The following is a 15,551-nucleotide window of genomic DNA, read 5'->3' as shown; positions in this document are numbered from 1 at the left end:
GTACAGTCTGTAAGAATAAACCTTCATGTATTTCTCCATATGTGTTAAAGACGCCATTTATGCTACCTAACCTGCGGACAGCACGAATCAGGCTGCAGGATTGTAGCCAGGTATATTATCCTCAGACGTGCTCCAGAGGTTCAGAAAGAATGAATTTAGAAGATCCGGCTGTATTCTCCCAGCGCTGCTGCAGATGACCGACAGGTCTCGGCTATAACAAGATGCAGGGAGAACATGGACGGAGGAAGGCAGCACTAGTCACTAATCTTATCATTTTACCTGTATTCTCACTGAAACACCTGGCTGAAATCCTGCAGCCAGAGTCTGGTTCATGCTGCCCGAGGTTAGGTAGCATGAAGCGCATTACAGGTTCCCTTTAAGCCTTTGTTCACATCACATTTTTTGTGTTTCTTTACTGTATATGACAGGAAGAGCTCCTTCTATGTATTCTTAAAGGCGTCCTATCTAAAGCTACAAGTCAGGATTCTCAAATGCTGGCATTAGGAGTGGGCGGTGATGTGATTTACATCATTCTGGCCACATTCCAACTAGACATGTCCGGTCTCAATCAATTCATTTGCATTGAGTAAGGCTGGGCACGTCTAGTCAGTATGTGTCCACATGTGATTGCATGAATGCGATTTGCATACAAGTCCGCCGTCGTCAATGGAGAATCCTCACAGCGTACAATGTGCACGATGTGAGGATCCACAAGTGTTCAGTCACAGAGTAATTGTAAACTTGTAGCTTCAGGCCAGACAACCCCTTTAAACAGAGGCTATGATGGGTGCCTAACAGTGACAGGTGTTAACTATGACATCCATGTTTAAAATATATAATAATAATAATAACAATAATAATAATAATAATAATGTAAACCACACAATTTTATTACCCACTCGATGAATTACCAAAACCTTTACACTTTTTTTTAATCTTTTATCCAAAACTGTGTTTACTAAGTACCCAAGGTTATTTATATGTACTATTGCCTTTACATACAGCAGGGTATACATGTTCCTTTTGGTTCTTAGGTTGTGTGTCTGTGTGAACATGCTCTCACATGTTGCATGTATACCAACTTATGCTCCAGTTCACTTCTTCCAGTTTTGCTTTAGGTTCTCGCACCCAGTGCAGGTAAGACTGTGACCTTCCTTTATTTGAGCTGGCCATTATGTCTCTATAGCTTTCGCTGGCTGGTTGCCAATAGGTGGGCCCTGGTCCTGTTCGGCCCTTATTCACATTGAGGTCATTTTTAACACAAGGTCAGGTTTAATACTAGAGCTTAGGACCAGCCCCACTGGGTACTGGCAGTGACCTTGGCACTGGTGGGATGACTGACGCTTTTTTCGATTTGTTTACTATGTGCCCTATGTAATTTATATGCACTATTGCTTTTTACTTACAGCAGGTTTATGTTCATTTTGTTTCTCTCTTAGGTTTTGCTAAATCTACGTCACTCCTCTAAACTTTCTTTTTTTTGCATGAAGGGCTGAATTCAGACATCAGTATTATTCATGTACACAAAAAAATAGACTTACAGTTAGGTCCATATATATTTGGACAGAGAAAACATTTTTCTAATTTTGGTTCTAGACATTACCACAATGAATTTTAAACAAAACAATTCAGGTGCAGTTGAAATTCAGACTTTCAGCTTTCATTTGAGGGTATCCACATTAAAATTGGATGAAGAGTTTAGGAGTTTCAGCTCCTTAACATGTGCCACCCTGTTTTTAAAGGGACCAAAAGTAATTGGACAATTGACTCCATGGCTATTTCATGGAAAGGTGTGGGCAATCCCTTCATTATGTCATTCTCAATTAAGCAGATAAAAGGCCTGGAGTTGATTTGAGGTGTGGTGTTTGCATTTGGAAGGTTTTGCTGTGAAGTAAACATGCGGTCAAAGGAGCTCTCCATGTAGGTGAAACAAGCCATCCTTAAGCTGCAAAAACAGAAAAAACCCATCCGAGAAATTGCTACAATATTAGGAGTGGCAAAATCTACAGTTTGGTACATCCTGAGAAACAAAGCAAGCACTGGTGAACTCATCAATGCAAAAAGACCTGGGCACCCACGGAAGACAACAGTGGTGGATGAACGCAGAATAATCTCCATGGTGAAGAGAAACCCCTTCACGACAGCCAACCAAGAGAACAACACTCTCCAGGAGGTCGGCGTATCAATATCCAAATCTACCATAAAGAGAAGACTGCATGAAAGTAAATACAGAGGGTTCACTGCACGGTGCAAGCCACTCATAAGCATCAAGAACAAAAAGGCTAGACTGGACTTTGCTAAAAAACATCTAAAAAAGCCAGCACAGTTCTGGAAGAACATTCTTTGTACAGATGAAACCAAGATCAACCTCTACCACAATGATGGAAAGAGAAAAGTATGGCAAAGGCTTGGTACAGCTCATGATCCAAAGCATACCACATCATCTGTAAAACACGGCGGAGGCAGTGTGATGGCGCGGGCATGCATAGCTGCCAGTGGCACTGGGTCACTAGTGTTTATTGATGATGTGACACAGGACAGAAGCAGCCGAATGAATTCTGAGGTATTCAGAGATATACTGTGTGCTCAGATCCAGCCAAGTGCAGCAAAACTGATTGTACATTTGTAGTATGAAACGACGACCAATGACCCAAAACATAAAGCCAAAGCAACCCAGGAGTTTATTAAAGCAAAGAAGTGGAATATTCTTGAATGGCCAAGTCAGTCACCTGATCTCAACCCAATTGAGCAGCATTTCACTTGTTAAAGACTAAACTTCAGACAGAAAGGCCACAAACAAACAACAACTGAAAACCACCGCAGTGAAGGCCGAGCATCAAAAAGGAGGAAACACAGCGTCTGGTGATGTCCATGAGTTCAAGACTTCAGGAAGTTATTGCCAACAAAGGGTTTTCAACCAAATACTAAAAATGAACATTTTATTTAAAATTATTGAATCTGTCCAATTACTTTTGGCCCTTTTAAAAACAGGGTGGCACATGTTAAGGAGCTGAAACTTCTAAACCCTTCATCCAATTTTAATGTGGATACCCTCAAATGAAAGCTGAAAGTTTGAACTTCAACTGCATCTGAATTGTTTTGCTTAAAATTTATTGTGGTAAGGACTATAACCAAAATTAGAAAAATGATGTTTCTGTCCAAATATATATGGACCTAACTGTATATTGGCAGTGCTGCTGGAAAAACACAGACATGGCTCTGGGCGTTTTGCATGGACACACAGCCCGCAAAAACAACCAAACATGGATATTTTAACAGCCCCATAAACTAAATGGGTACGTGCTGTATTCCTGAAAAATATGGATAGACTATGTATGTGCAAAATGGACATCAGAATGAGGCCTAATGATGTATACCGGCCAGGCGGAGGACATATGGACATGATTCTGGCCTTTGACGAAAGTCTGGGGCAACACGGCCACCTTAGCCGCAACACACGACGCATGGCCAAAAGTGTTGGCGCCCTTGAAATTGTTCCAGAAAAAGTATTTCTCATAGAAAGTTATTGGAATTATATGTTTTGCTATGTTCATGTTTCCTTCCTTTGTGTCTATCGGAACAACACAAAAAAGAAAAAAAGGCAAATGGCACATAATTTCTCATAAAACCCCAAAAATGGGTTGGACAAAATTGTTGAGGGGCGATCTAATAACCATGTATAAGTATATAAGGGGACAATACAAATATCTCGCTGAGGATCTGTTTATACCAAGGAAGGTGACGGGCACAAGGGGGCATTCTTTGCGTCTGGAGGAGAGAAGGTTTTTCCACCAACATAGAAGAGGATTCTTTACTGTTAGGGCAGTGAGAATCTGGAATTGCTTGCCTGAGGAGGTGGTGATGGCGAACTCAGTCGAGGGGTTCAAGAGAGGCCTGGATGTCTTCCTGGAGCAGAACAATATTGTATCATACAATTATTAGGTTCTGTAGAAGGACGTAGATCTGGGTATTTATTATGATGGAATATAGGCTGAACTGGATGGACAAATGTCTTTTTTCGGCCTTACTAACTATGTTGGCACCTTCATCTTAATAGTTGGTTGCACAGCCTCTGGAATAAATAAATAAATGTATCACTGCTGCATCGTGGTGCAATAAAAGAGAATGGGGTCTCGTTGTAACACCAAAATTACCCCGACCAGCAACATCAGGTTGCAAAAAAAAAAAAAATTAATATGGGAGAGAGTTGGATTTTTGGAGACTAAATTGTCTTGGTGGCCGTAGTGCAGGAGTCGCAGTGACACAAAGAGCTGCTGTGCGCCTCCAGCAGAATTTCACCTCCTACTGATCCTTTGTGCATTCATGTACAGGCGATGGTTAAAAAAGGGAAAAAGACAAATTATTCTTAAAGCATTTACCGTATGGTGCGATAGCAGGTCCCTATACTAGCTAATAAATATTGACGTATGCATGCATTTTAGGAGACATTTTGTGACAGTCTTTTGGTTATTATTAGTGATGAGCGAATATACTCGTTACTCGAGATTTCTCGAGCACGCTCGGGGGTCCTCCGAATATTTTTAGTGCTTGGAGATTTAGTTTTTCTTGCCGCAGCTGAATGATTTACAGCTATTAGCCAGTATAAGTACTTGTGGGGGTTGCCTGGTTGCTAGGGAACCCCCACATGTACTTATGCTTGCTAATAGCTGTAAATCATTCAGCTGCAGCAAGAAAAACTAAATAAAACTAAATCTCCGAGCACTAAAAAATACTCGGAGGACCCCCGAGCGTGCTCGAGAAATCTTGTGTAACGAATATATTCGCTCATCACTAGTTATTGTATCTCGGATTGGTGCCATCTAATTATCCGGTTCTGCAATGCTGCCACTTAATTGCTAATAATCTTAGTACCAAGAAGATATTTAAGATGTTGACTGCCAAGAACACGTCGCTGCCAAAAATATGTTATTCTTGTCATATAATGTGTGAATCCCGAATATATACAGCGCATCTTATTACTGTAATATTGTGTCAGCTCTAAGAATTAACATATGTAATAAGATATCCGGGATCATGAAGCCGTGTTCTTGTGTGGGGGAGATGACATACTGATCTTACGCCCTGGAGGTAGCAGTGATTACTGTAAAGGGATACAGATTTCAAACGCTGCCGTGTCTTTCTTCTGTTTGTTTGTCTCCGAGCTGTTCCCCAAGGACAGCACAGCCAGCAGCAAAAAACTCCATACTTGGCCCGGATCCATCATAGGCCCTACAAGACAGGGGAAAACAGAGACTGAGTGATCAGATAAAAGGATGACAAGCGCGCAATGTACTCCGATCATTCCTGCCACTTCAGAGGTCTGTGTGTACATGGGGAGGAACAATACATGGCAATTGTATGAATTGTAGCCTGTGTTTTCCCCTTTGCAGTCTCGTTCTCCGATTGAGCTCTTGGGTGGAGACCACCCGCTATGGGGTCTCTCCTACACAGCACACACAGACAATGGTGATGCGAAAGAAGCAACACTATGGGCCCAATCCATTAAAGCTTTTGCGCCAGAATTCTGACATTAGAAGGTTTGAAAAGTTGCAAAATGTTTGTGCAACATGAGGCTGCGCTAAACTGTTGCCACTTTTGGCCTTCTCTATGGGGCAGGACAGAGCGTGGCGCTGAGCAGCGGCGTTAGTGGAGACACAAATCTTACTCCAGTAGGGACTAGAGTAGCAATTGCAGAAAGACACACAGAGTTATGTACGCCACTGGCCAGGTGCTCCCAATTCATGAAGAGGCGTATGTCTGACTCCTGCACACCTGGAATGACAAAAGTTGCAAAGGCGCAACTCTGAGTGGAGTTTTCAAAGTGGTGTGAAAGCTTTGATGAATTGGGTCTGTGTGTCTCAGATGACTAGTCCGAGGCCTGTCCCAAGCTGCTTCTCCCCACCCCAACTCCGCTGACTGACAGGCCCTCTCCCTTTGTTAAACCGGTGCGGGGAAGAAGCTACTGGAGAACCCCTTTGACTAGTCAGCCAGGACACAGTCTCCTCCTGGATTTTCACATCATGCGTACTCTGAGACACGGCAGCAGCGTAAAACATACCTAAGTGTATGCGTGCCACTCGGTTCTGATTCATGCTGCCCATGGTTCGAGCAGAAAGACCGACATGCTGCAGATCTGAAAGACGTGCGACAAGTCATTCTCCACGGGTGATCCGCAGGTGCACATACACGCTTAGTAATCCCATCCACTATGCATCAATACGCAGGGTGCAAACCACAGCAAGTCCTGAACGTGGGAACAAACCCACAAAGCTCCATGTGGAGAGATCGGCATTTCCTAACAGCACACTAGCAATCCACAGAATGTAAGGATAGCTCCCTCAGCTTGTCTTGGCATTTTATGAGCAGGGTTGACCACTTTGCCTGCCTTTACATCTTTATTCTCCCTGTAATTTCCCTATTTTTCTTGTATTTTCTTACCCCCCACATTCTCTGCACCCACATTTGCTGTAGGTATGGACGCCTATATAATATTGCTGGACTTCTAGGTTACGTGAAAGGGTTAAGAGTTACCAGACTTGGAAAAGCTGTGCTTATGTGCAATGCTGTTGTGTCCCTACCCTAAGTACCAAGAGGATCTTAAAACATTCCAGGCAAACCAGTGTAATCAGCTATTATACAAGTCTTCACAAATGGGTGGTTCTGGTTTCACTTGAGGTTTAGATGTGTCTGCAGGTGTCACCCGCCCATTCCACCTCCACACAACATACATACGGTAGTTCACTCAAGCAGTGGTGTCACTTGTGGGCCTCCAAGCAAAATCTCCAACAGGACCCCCAACTACTGCAGGTCTTAAACAGTGATAGACTTCACATGAGCCAGAGACCTTTTGGGTCCCCTAAGCTCCAGGGCCCAGGTGCGATTTGCACCCCCCTGCACCCATTATGTCGCCCCAATGCCTAGTATAAATTAATCCACAAGTAACAGTGTGTAACAGGCTAAACTCTCGATTGAACATCCACGCCCCTTCATTTCAATCAAGTAATCTATATACTACGGGTTAAGGCTCAAGCAAACAGCCTAGTGCCTGAATGGCAGTGCACAGTGCTGGGGTCTGTACATTTGGGCCACTGTTCCCACACATCCTCTCCTGAAAATGTACTAGTGCTACCAAGTGCTTCTATGGCTTACCATCCATTACAGCAGCACAATCACACCCTATCCTGGTCCCCAAAAACCACAGCCAGGTGACCAAAGAATGGGGTGTCTTCACTTCTTGTCCAGGCAGAGAGCAGTGGAGCAGTCGGTGCTAGAGACATGTTAGAGCTTGTGCCTACTTTTATTACTTTAGCATATTCCCAGCTTTTTTGTAAATTGTACCCCTTTAGTGATGGTCTTTTGAGAAGTTGTAAGACTCTTTAAGGCTGCGCTTGGCATACAAGAGACCCTGCACCAAACATGGAATGCAGATAGAGAGTGACAGACCATGGACTACATGAGGTCTATTGTAGTTCCATCAAAGAATTATAAGAGGGTGCGCCGTGTTGTCCTGACCATGTGGTGCCCCAAAATAACAGATAGCACCCTTCTATTGGGGGTAAACACAAGGTGAACTATCACTATCCTGGGGGTCAACTGATGGATGCCCAGTCTTAGGTCTGAATTAAGTTAGGCGTCTTTCACATAACCCCCTCTCTTAAAAAAGGGCACTCCTAATTCTGCTTTAACTTGTAACTAGTGTACCTCCTTGTGAGGAGCTCTCTGAAGCTCACATCTCTGCAAATGTCCAAACACATGCGACAAACAAATTTCCAACCTATTCCACTGTATGGGGTACGGCTGTCCACACCACAGTCAGCAGTGAGTCTCTAACGCCTTCCAAGGAGAGCTGCAGTACCCGGGAAAGGCCAATACAGAGCGCATATCCGGCCACCGCTGGAGCGGTTATCAGCTGATCAGTGGGGAGGGGCTGGGTCGTACCAGATCGGATATTGATGACCTACACTATGTCGACCTGGACAACCCCTTTAAGATAAAACATTGCCCATAAACTAATGTCTGTACTACACATGGATGGGCTGTGTAAAGTTCACAGATCTGACAGTCTGGGTCCACAGATAAAGTCATTTTATTCAGTTGTTACACGGAGTCTGTATGTGACTGGACTGTTCTTACCAGTTGGAATAGTTTTTCCGGTAAACTCATAAGGCACTACATTTTTCACATGGATTGCAGCATAGTTTCTACGCAGAAATCTTGTTCACAAGCATTGAAAATATTCTACTCAGATTATACTACTTAAACAAGCAGTCAAAAGAAAGAGGGAAGGAAACGGCTCACCTGAGGAAAGGGAGGCCCGAATGCACGGCAACAACTTGTAGTAAGACAAGTCTACTAATAAAAACGTAGAAAATCCAGCAAGACCATCAGGGAACCTGTCAGCAGGATTGTGCTGAGTAACGTAGTACACACAGTGTCAGGTTGGCGCCGTTATACTGAATAAAATGATACCTGGGTGACGAAATCCACGGTGGGAGTCAAATTGTTTTTTCCCTTAGCTGAATAACATCAAGAACATATATTATTGGCACACTAAACATGCAATTATGCTGCACCTGCCTGCAGAAGCGTTTTTTTTCTCTTTATTCAGTATGTTAGGTATTCTTTATGTAAACTAGGGGGCGGGTCAGTGAGGGATCAGTGACCTGTCGGCATCTGCATAATTAATACCTTAACAGAGCACCACATACACCAGCCCCGCATTAGGGCACGATAATCTCATGAACTACAAACTGAAAATAAGGATTAAAGAACAACCACAAGACACATTACATCACCAAGATATGATTGTAATCAGTATAATGGCACCGACTTGACACTGTGTGTAGGCTACTGTGCACAATCCTGCTGACAGGATCCCTTTAAAATATCCAAATTTATTGTGTGTATTAAAATCAAATCCATCACAAATAGAAAACGGCAGACACGTTTCAGAAATCACCTTTGCTTCTTGTACGCAGCTTTGCATTGAAAAGCATCTATGGTTTTCTAGAGATAATGGACTGGCAATGGACCGTAGGGTTTCTACCAACTCGGTAGCATTTTGAGATAGAAACAGGAAATGGTGTATGTAAAACATCCAGGCTGGTTTAGTAAGACAGCATAAACTGCTCAGGATGACAAAACAAAAACAGCCTATTCCAGCACAAAGTCAAAACAAAGTACCGTATATACTCGAGTATAAGCCGACCCGAGTATAAGCCGACCCCCCTAATTTTGCCACAAAAAACTGGGAAAACTTATTGACTCGAGTATAAGCCTAGGGTAGAAAATGCAGCATTTACCGGTGAATTTCAAAAATAAAAATAGATGCTCCATACCGTTCATTATTGCCCCATAGATGCTCCATATACAACTGTGCTATATAGAATGCTCTGCACCTTTGATTATGGCCCCATAGATGCTCCTTATAATGCTGTGCCATATATGCTCTGCACCTTTGATTATGGCCCCATAGGTGCTCCTTATAATGCTGTGCCCCATATATGCTCTGCACCTTTATGGCCCCATAGATGCTCCTTATAATGCTGTGCCCCATTTATGCTCTGCACCTTTATGGCCCCATAGGTGCTCCTTATAATGCTGTGCCCCATATATGCTCTGCACCTTTATGGCCCCATAGGTGCTCCTTATAATGCTGTGCCCCATATATGCTCTGCACCTTTATGGCCCCATAGGTGCTCCTTATAATGCTGTGCCCCATATATGCTCTGCACCTTTATGGCTCCATAGATGCTCCTTATAATGCTGTGCCCCTTATATGCTCTGCACCTTTATGGCTCCATAGGTGCTCCTTATAATGCTGTGCCCCATATATGCTCTGCACCTTTATGGCCCCATAGGTGCTCCTTATAATGCTGTGCCATAGATGCTCCTTATAATGCTGTGCCCCATATATGCTCTGCACCTTTATGGCCCCATAGGTGCTCCTTATAATGCTGTGCCCCATATATGCTCTGCACCTTTATGGCCCCATAGGTGCTCCTTATAATGCTGTGCCATATATGCTCTGCACCTTTGATTATGGCCCCATAGATGCTCCTTATAATGCTGTGCCCCATATATGCTCTGCACCTTTATGGCCCCATAGGTGCTCCTTATAATGCTGTGCCCCATATATGCTCTGCACCTTTATGGCCCCATAAGTGCTCCTTATAATGCTGTGCCCCATATATGCTCTGCACCTTTATGGCCCCATAGGTGCTCCTTATAATGCTGTGCCCCATATATGCTCTGCACCTTTATGGCCCCATAGGTGCTCCTTATAATGCTGTGCCCCTTATATGCTCTGCACCTTTATGGCCCCATAGGTGCTCCTTATAATGCTGTGCCCCATATATGCTCTGCACCTTTATGGCCCCATAGGTGCTCCTTATAATGCTGTGCCCCATATATGCTCTGCACCTTTATGGCCCCATAAGTGCTCCTTATAATGCTGTGCCATATATGCTCTGCACTTTTATGGCCCCATAGATGCTCCTTATAATGCTGTGCCCCATATATGCTCTGCACCTTTATGGCCCCATAGGTGCTCCTTATAATGCTGTGCCCCATATATGCTCTGCACCTTTATGGCCCCATAGGTGCTCCTTATAATGCTGTGCCCCATATATGCTCTGCACCTTTATGGCCCCATAAGTGCTCCTTATAATGCTGTGCCCCATATATGCTCTGCACCTTTATGGCCCCATAGGTGCTCCTTATAATGCTGTGCCCCATATATGCTCTGCACCTTTATGGCCCCATAGGTGCTCCTTAGAATGCTGCTGGTGCTGCCATAAAAAAAAAATCACATACTCACCTCTCTTCTCAGGACGCCGGCGCTTTCAATAATTACCTGCTCCTCTGCGGCTCCGTCTCCAGCACTGACGCTCAGCAGAGGGCGCGCACTGACTACGTCACAGCGCCCTCTAACCTGAGCGTCATTGCTAGAGGACGCTGCAGACGGAGCTGGAGCGAGGAGGCAGGTAATAATAGCGCTGCGCTCCCCTTACCTGCTGCGGCGCGGTCCCTGCAGTCCCTGGCTTCTCCGGCGCTGCAGCTTCTTCCTGTAATTGAGCGGTCACATGGCACCGATCATTTACAGCAATGAATATGCGGCTCCTCCCCTATGGGGGTGGAGCTGCCTATTCATTTCTGTAATGAGCGGTGCCATGTGACCGCTCAGTGCAGGAAGAATCTGCAGCGCCGGAGAAGCCAGGGACTGCAGGGACCGCGCTGGGAGCAGGTAAGTATGATTACACAGCCCCCGCTCCCCCTCCCCTGCTGACACCCGGGTATATGACTCGAGTATAAGCCGAGAGGGGGACTTTCAGCCCAAAAAAATAGGCTGAAAATCTCGGCTTATACTCGAGTATATACGGTAAATAGTCCATACACTAGTGGGGGTTCTGGACCACAAACTCCTTGGAGAAGTCCAGTGTCACCAACACTGGCTGTTTACACAGGGCTAGCTTTAGTTCCTGGAAAACAGTCCAAGTTTCTGGAGACCACTTAGCCATAGCCGACTTTGTCCCGTTAAGGAGGTCCGTCAGAGGGGCAGCTAAGCAAGGCAAGGTTATGGATAAACTAGCAGCAGTAGCCACGATGCCAAAGAACATTTCGACTTGATTCTTTGAGATAGGTTGTGGTCAACTCTAGATAGCGTCAACTTTATTTGGGGCATGATTTTGCACATAGCCAAAGTATTTGGCCTCTTCGATCCCCATTGGGTTTATGGAAAACCCCGCCTTCTTTAGAGCATCAAGTATCGCCTGGAATTTGCTCAGATGGCTTCCCCAATTCTGGCTGAAAATCACTATGTCATCCAGGTAGGCCGGTGCGTACTTCTTATGGGAAGCTAGGATCTGGTCCTTGCATTCTCTGGAAGGTGGCCGGAGCTTCTTGCAACCCAAATGGCATCATTGTGTACTGGAAACATCCCTGTGGTGTAGAGAAGGCCTTCTTCACCTTGTCTTTGCATAAGGGAATTTGCCAATACCCTTTTGTGAAGTCAAGGGTGGTAATATACAGGCCGGCCCTAATCTTTCAATCAGTTCATCAACACAAGGCTTTGGATACGTATTGAACTTAGAGAGCTCATTCAGCTTCTTGTAATCATTGCAAAACAGTCACTCTCCATCTGGTTTTGGCATTAAGATTATAGGACTAGACCAACCACTCTTCAATGACTCCCAGGTTCAGCATCCGCTTCACCTCCTTTGAGACTACCTCTCGGTGGACTTCAGGGATCCAATATGGCTTCAAGTTTACCCAAACATGATGCTCTGTGAGAACCTCATGCTCTGTGACCCGAGTACAACCTGGTAATTCTGAAAACAGGTCTCTGTCCCGATGTAGCAAGTCTCGGCACTGCTGCTTTTGGACACGTGACAGTCTCTGGCACCTGGACATCTTTCACATTGGCTTCAAACTTCCCCAGCAAACAAATGGCTTTCATTGGTTCTCTATCTTGACAATGCTTGATAAAGTTGCTGTGGTAGACCTGGTACAGTTTCCTTCCTTCTTCCTGGGTGGTGGATTTCATAATTGATCTCGTCAAACTTTTCACAACTTCATAAGGGACCTGCCACTTGGGTCAGAAATGTGCTCTCCATCGTAGGTACCAGCACGAGTATCCGATCCCCAGGGTTGAAATGTCTCACCCTTGCAAACCTATTGTATACTCTCATGGGCCCTGAGGAAGTGCTCTTTCATAATGGGCAATACCTCAGCAATCCATTCTCGCATCTGGGCCACATGTTTGATTAAACTCCTATAGAGTGTAGATTCTGCTTCCCAGTCTCAGTCGCTACATCCAGAAGTCCACGGGGATGTCGGCCGTACAACAATTCAAATAGAGAGAAACCAGTGGAGGCTTGTGGGATTTCTCTGATGGAGAATAACAGGTATGGCAGTAGTCAGTCCAAGTCTCAGTCGTTCTTGTCTACGACCTTCTTTAATATGGTCTCCAAGGTTTTATTAAACCTTTCCAATAGAACTGCTGTCTGTGGATAGTAGACTGGGGTCCGGAGTTGTGTAATTTGCACAGTTTTGCATAACTCTCATCACCTTAAACATTAATGGAGTCTCCTGTTCCGTTGGGGACTCCTTAGGCAGTCCCGCTCTGGAAAAAATATGGGCCAACTATCGAGCTATGCATTTTGTAGAGGAGTTTATGGTACTGCCTCCCAGTACAGTGTAGTATAGTCCACCAGGATATACTGATACCCCTGGCGGACTTGATCAGAGCTCCCACTAACTCCAGAGTTATGCGATCAAAGAGGACCCCAATGATAGGCAATGGCACCAAGGGACTACGGATGCGATCTACCAGGGGGGGGGGGGGGTCATTTGGCAAATAGGACAGGACCTACAATAGTTCATGATTTCTCAGTGAAAACCAGGATGGTAGAACTTCTATTCCTAGGATTTCCTAGCATTTATCTAACCACAGATGACCACCTAAAATGAGTATTTGCCACGCCTAACACTTTGCATCTGTAGGGCCCTGGTACCAGTAACTGCTCGATCAGCTAACCTCTCTGATTGGTGACACATGGCAAATGTGGGTATCTGATGTTGGACCCTGGCTCTTGGACAACACCATTAAGTATAGTCACATTATCAAATCCCTTTTAACCCCTTCACCCCAAAGCCTGTTTTCACCTAAGTGACAGGGCCAATTTTTACAATTCTGACCACTGTCACTTTATGAGGTCATAACTCTGAAACGCTTCAATGGATCCTGGTGATTCTGACACTGTTTTCTCGTGACATATTGTACTTCATGATAGTGGTAAAACTTCTTCGATATGACTTGCATTTATTTGTGAAAAAAACAAAAATTTGTTGGAAATTATGAAAATTTAGCAATTTTCAAACTCTTAGTTTTTATGCCCTTAAATTAGAGAGTTATATCACATAATATAGTTAATAAACAACATTTCCCACATGTCTGCTTTACATCAGCACAATTTTGGAAACATAATTTTTTTTTGTTAGGACGTTATAAGGGTTAAAAGTTGACCAGCGATTTCTCATTTTTGCAACAAAATTTGCAAAACCATTTTTTTACGGACCACCTCACACTTGAAGTGACTTTGAGGGGTCTATATGACAGAAAATGCCCAAAAGTGACACCATTCTAAAAACTGCACCCCTCAAGGTACTCAAAACCACATTCAAAAAGTTTATTAACCCTTCAGGTGCTTCACAGGAATTTTTTGAATGTTTAAAAAAATTGAACATTTAACTTTTTTTTCACAAAATTTTTACTTCAGGTCCAATTTGTTTCATTTTACCAAGGGTAACAGGAGAAATTGGACCACAAAAGTCGTTGTACAATTTGTCCTGAGTACGCCGATACCCCATATGTGGGGGTAAACCACTGTTTGGGCACATGGCAGAGCTCGGAAGGGAAGGAGCGCCATTTGACTTTTCAATGCAAGATTTGCTGGAATTGAGATCGGAGCCCATGTCACGATTGGAGAGCCCCTGATGTGCCTAAACAGTGAAAACCCCCACAAGTGACACCATTTTGGAAAGTAGACCCCCTAAGGAACTAATCTAGATGTGTGGTGAGCACTTTGAACCCCCAAGTGCTTCATAGAAGTTTATAATGTAGAGCCATAAAAAAAAATTTTTTTTATTAATTTTCACAAAAAATGATCTTTTTGCCCCAAATTTTTTATTTTCCCAAGGGTAAAAGGATAAATTGGACCCCAAAAGTTGTTGTGCAATTTGTCTTGAGTACGTCGATACTTCATATATGGGGATAAACCACTGTTTTAGCGCATGGCAGAGCTCGGAAGGGAAGGAGTGCCATTTGACTTTTCAATGCAAAATTGGCTGGAATTGAGATCGGACACCATGTCGCATTTGGAGAGCCCCTGACGTGCCTTAACAGTGGAAACCCCCCACAAGTGACCCCATTTTGGAAAGAAGACCCCCTAAGGAACTTATCTAGATGTGTGGTGAGCACTTTTAACCCCCAATTGTTTCACTAAAGTTTAGAATGTAGCATTGTGAAAATTAAAAAATCATTTTTTCTTTCCACAAAATGATGTTTTAGCCCGCAATTTTTTTTTCCCAAGGGTAACAGGAGAAATTGGACCACAAATGTTATTGTCCAATTTGTCCTGAGTACGCTGATACCCCACATGTGGGGGGAACCACCGTTTGAGTGCATGGCAGAGCTCGGAAGGGAAGGAGCACCGTTTGAAATGCAGACTTAGATGGAATGGACTGCAGGTGTCATGTTGCATTTGCAGAGCCCCTGATGTACCTAAACAGTAGAAACCCACCACAAGTGACCCCATATTGGAAACTAGACCCCCCAAGGAACTTATCTAGATGTGTTGTGAGAGCTTTGAACCAACAAGTGTTTCACTACAGTTTATAACGCAGAGCCGTGAAAATAAAAAATATTTTTTTTTCCACGAAAATGATATTTTATCCCCTATGTTTTTATTTTCCCAAGGGTAACAGGACAAATTGGACCCCAAAAGTTGTTGTCCAACTTGTCCTGAGAACGCTGATACCCCATATGTTGG

The 15,551-nt window shown here is 44.0% G+C and overlaps 1 protein-coding gene across 1 annotated transcript in view; it reads right to left on the bottom strand.

The window, feature by feature from the left end:
* The window catches only part of CCDC134 (coiled-coil domain containing 134), a 57,709-nt gene that overhangs the window by 12,943 nt on the left and 29,215 nt on the right, over positions 1 to 15,551 (bottom strand). Inside the window, exon 2 of the mRNA XM_069737039.1 lies at positions 5,116 to 5,229. Within this exon, the coding sequence (XP_069593140.1) occupies positions 5,116 to 5,224 (109 nt within the window). The 5' untranslated portion in view covers positions 5,225 to 5,229. The remainder of the gene's footprint in view (positions 1 to 5,115; positions 5,230 to 15,551) is intronic.

This window comes from Ranitomeya imitator, chromosome 8 (genome assembly GCF_032444005.1).
Source record: "Ranitomeya imitator isolate aRanImi1 chromosome 8, aRanImi1.pri, whole genome shotgun sequence".
Lineage (NCBI taxonomy): Eukaryota > Metazoa > Chordata > Amphibia > Anura > Dendrobatidae > Ranitomeya > Ranitomeya imitator.
The sequence above is the reverse complement of the archived record's forward strand: the minus strand, read 5'-3'. Positions and strand labels throughout refer to the sequence as shown.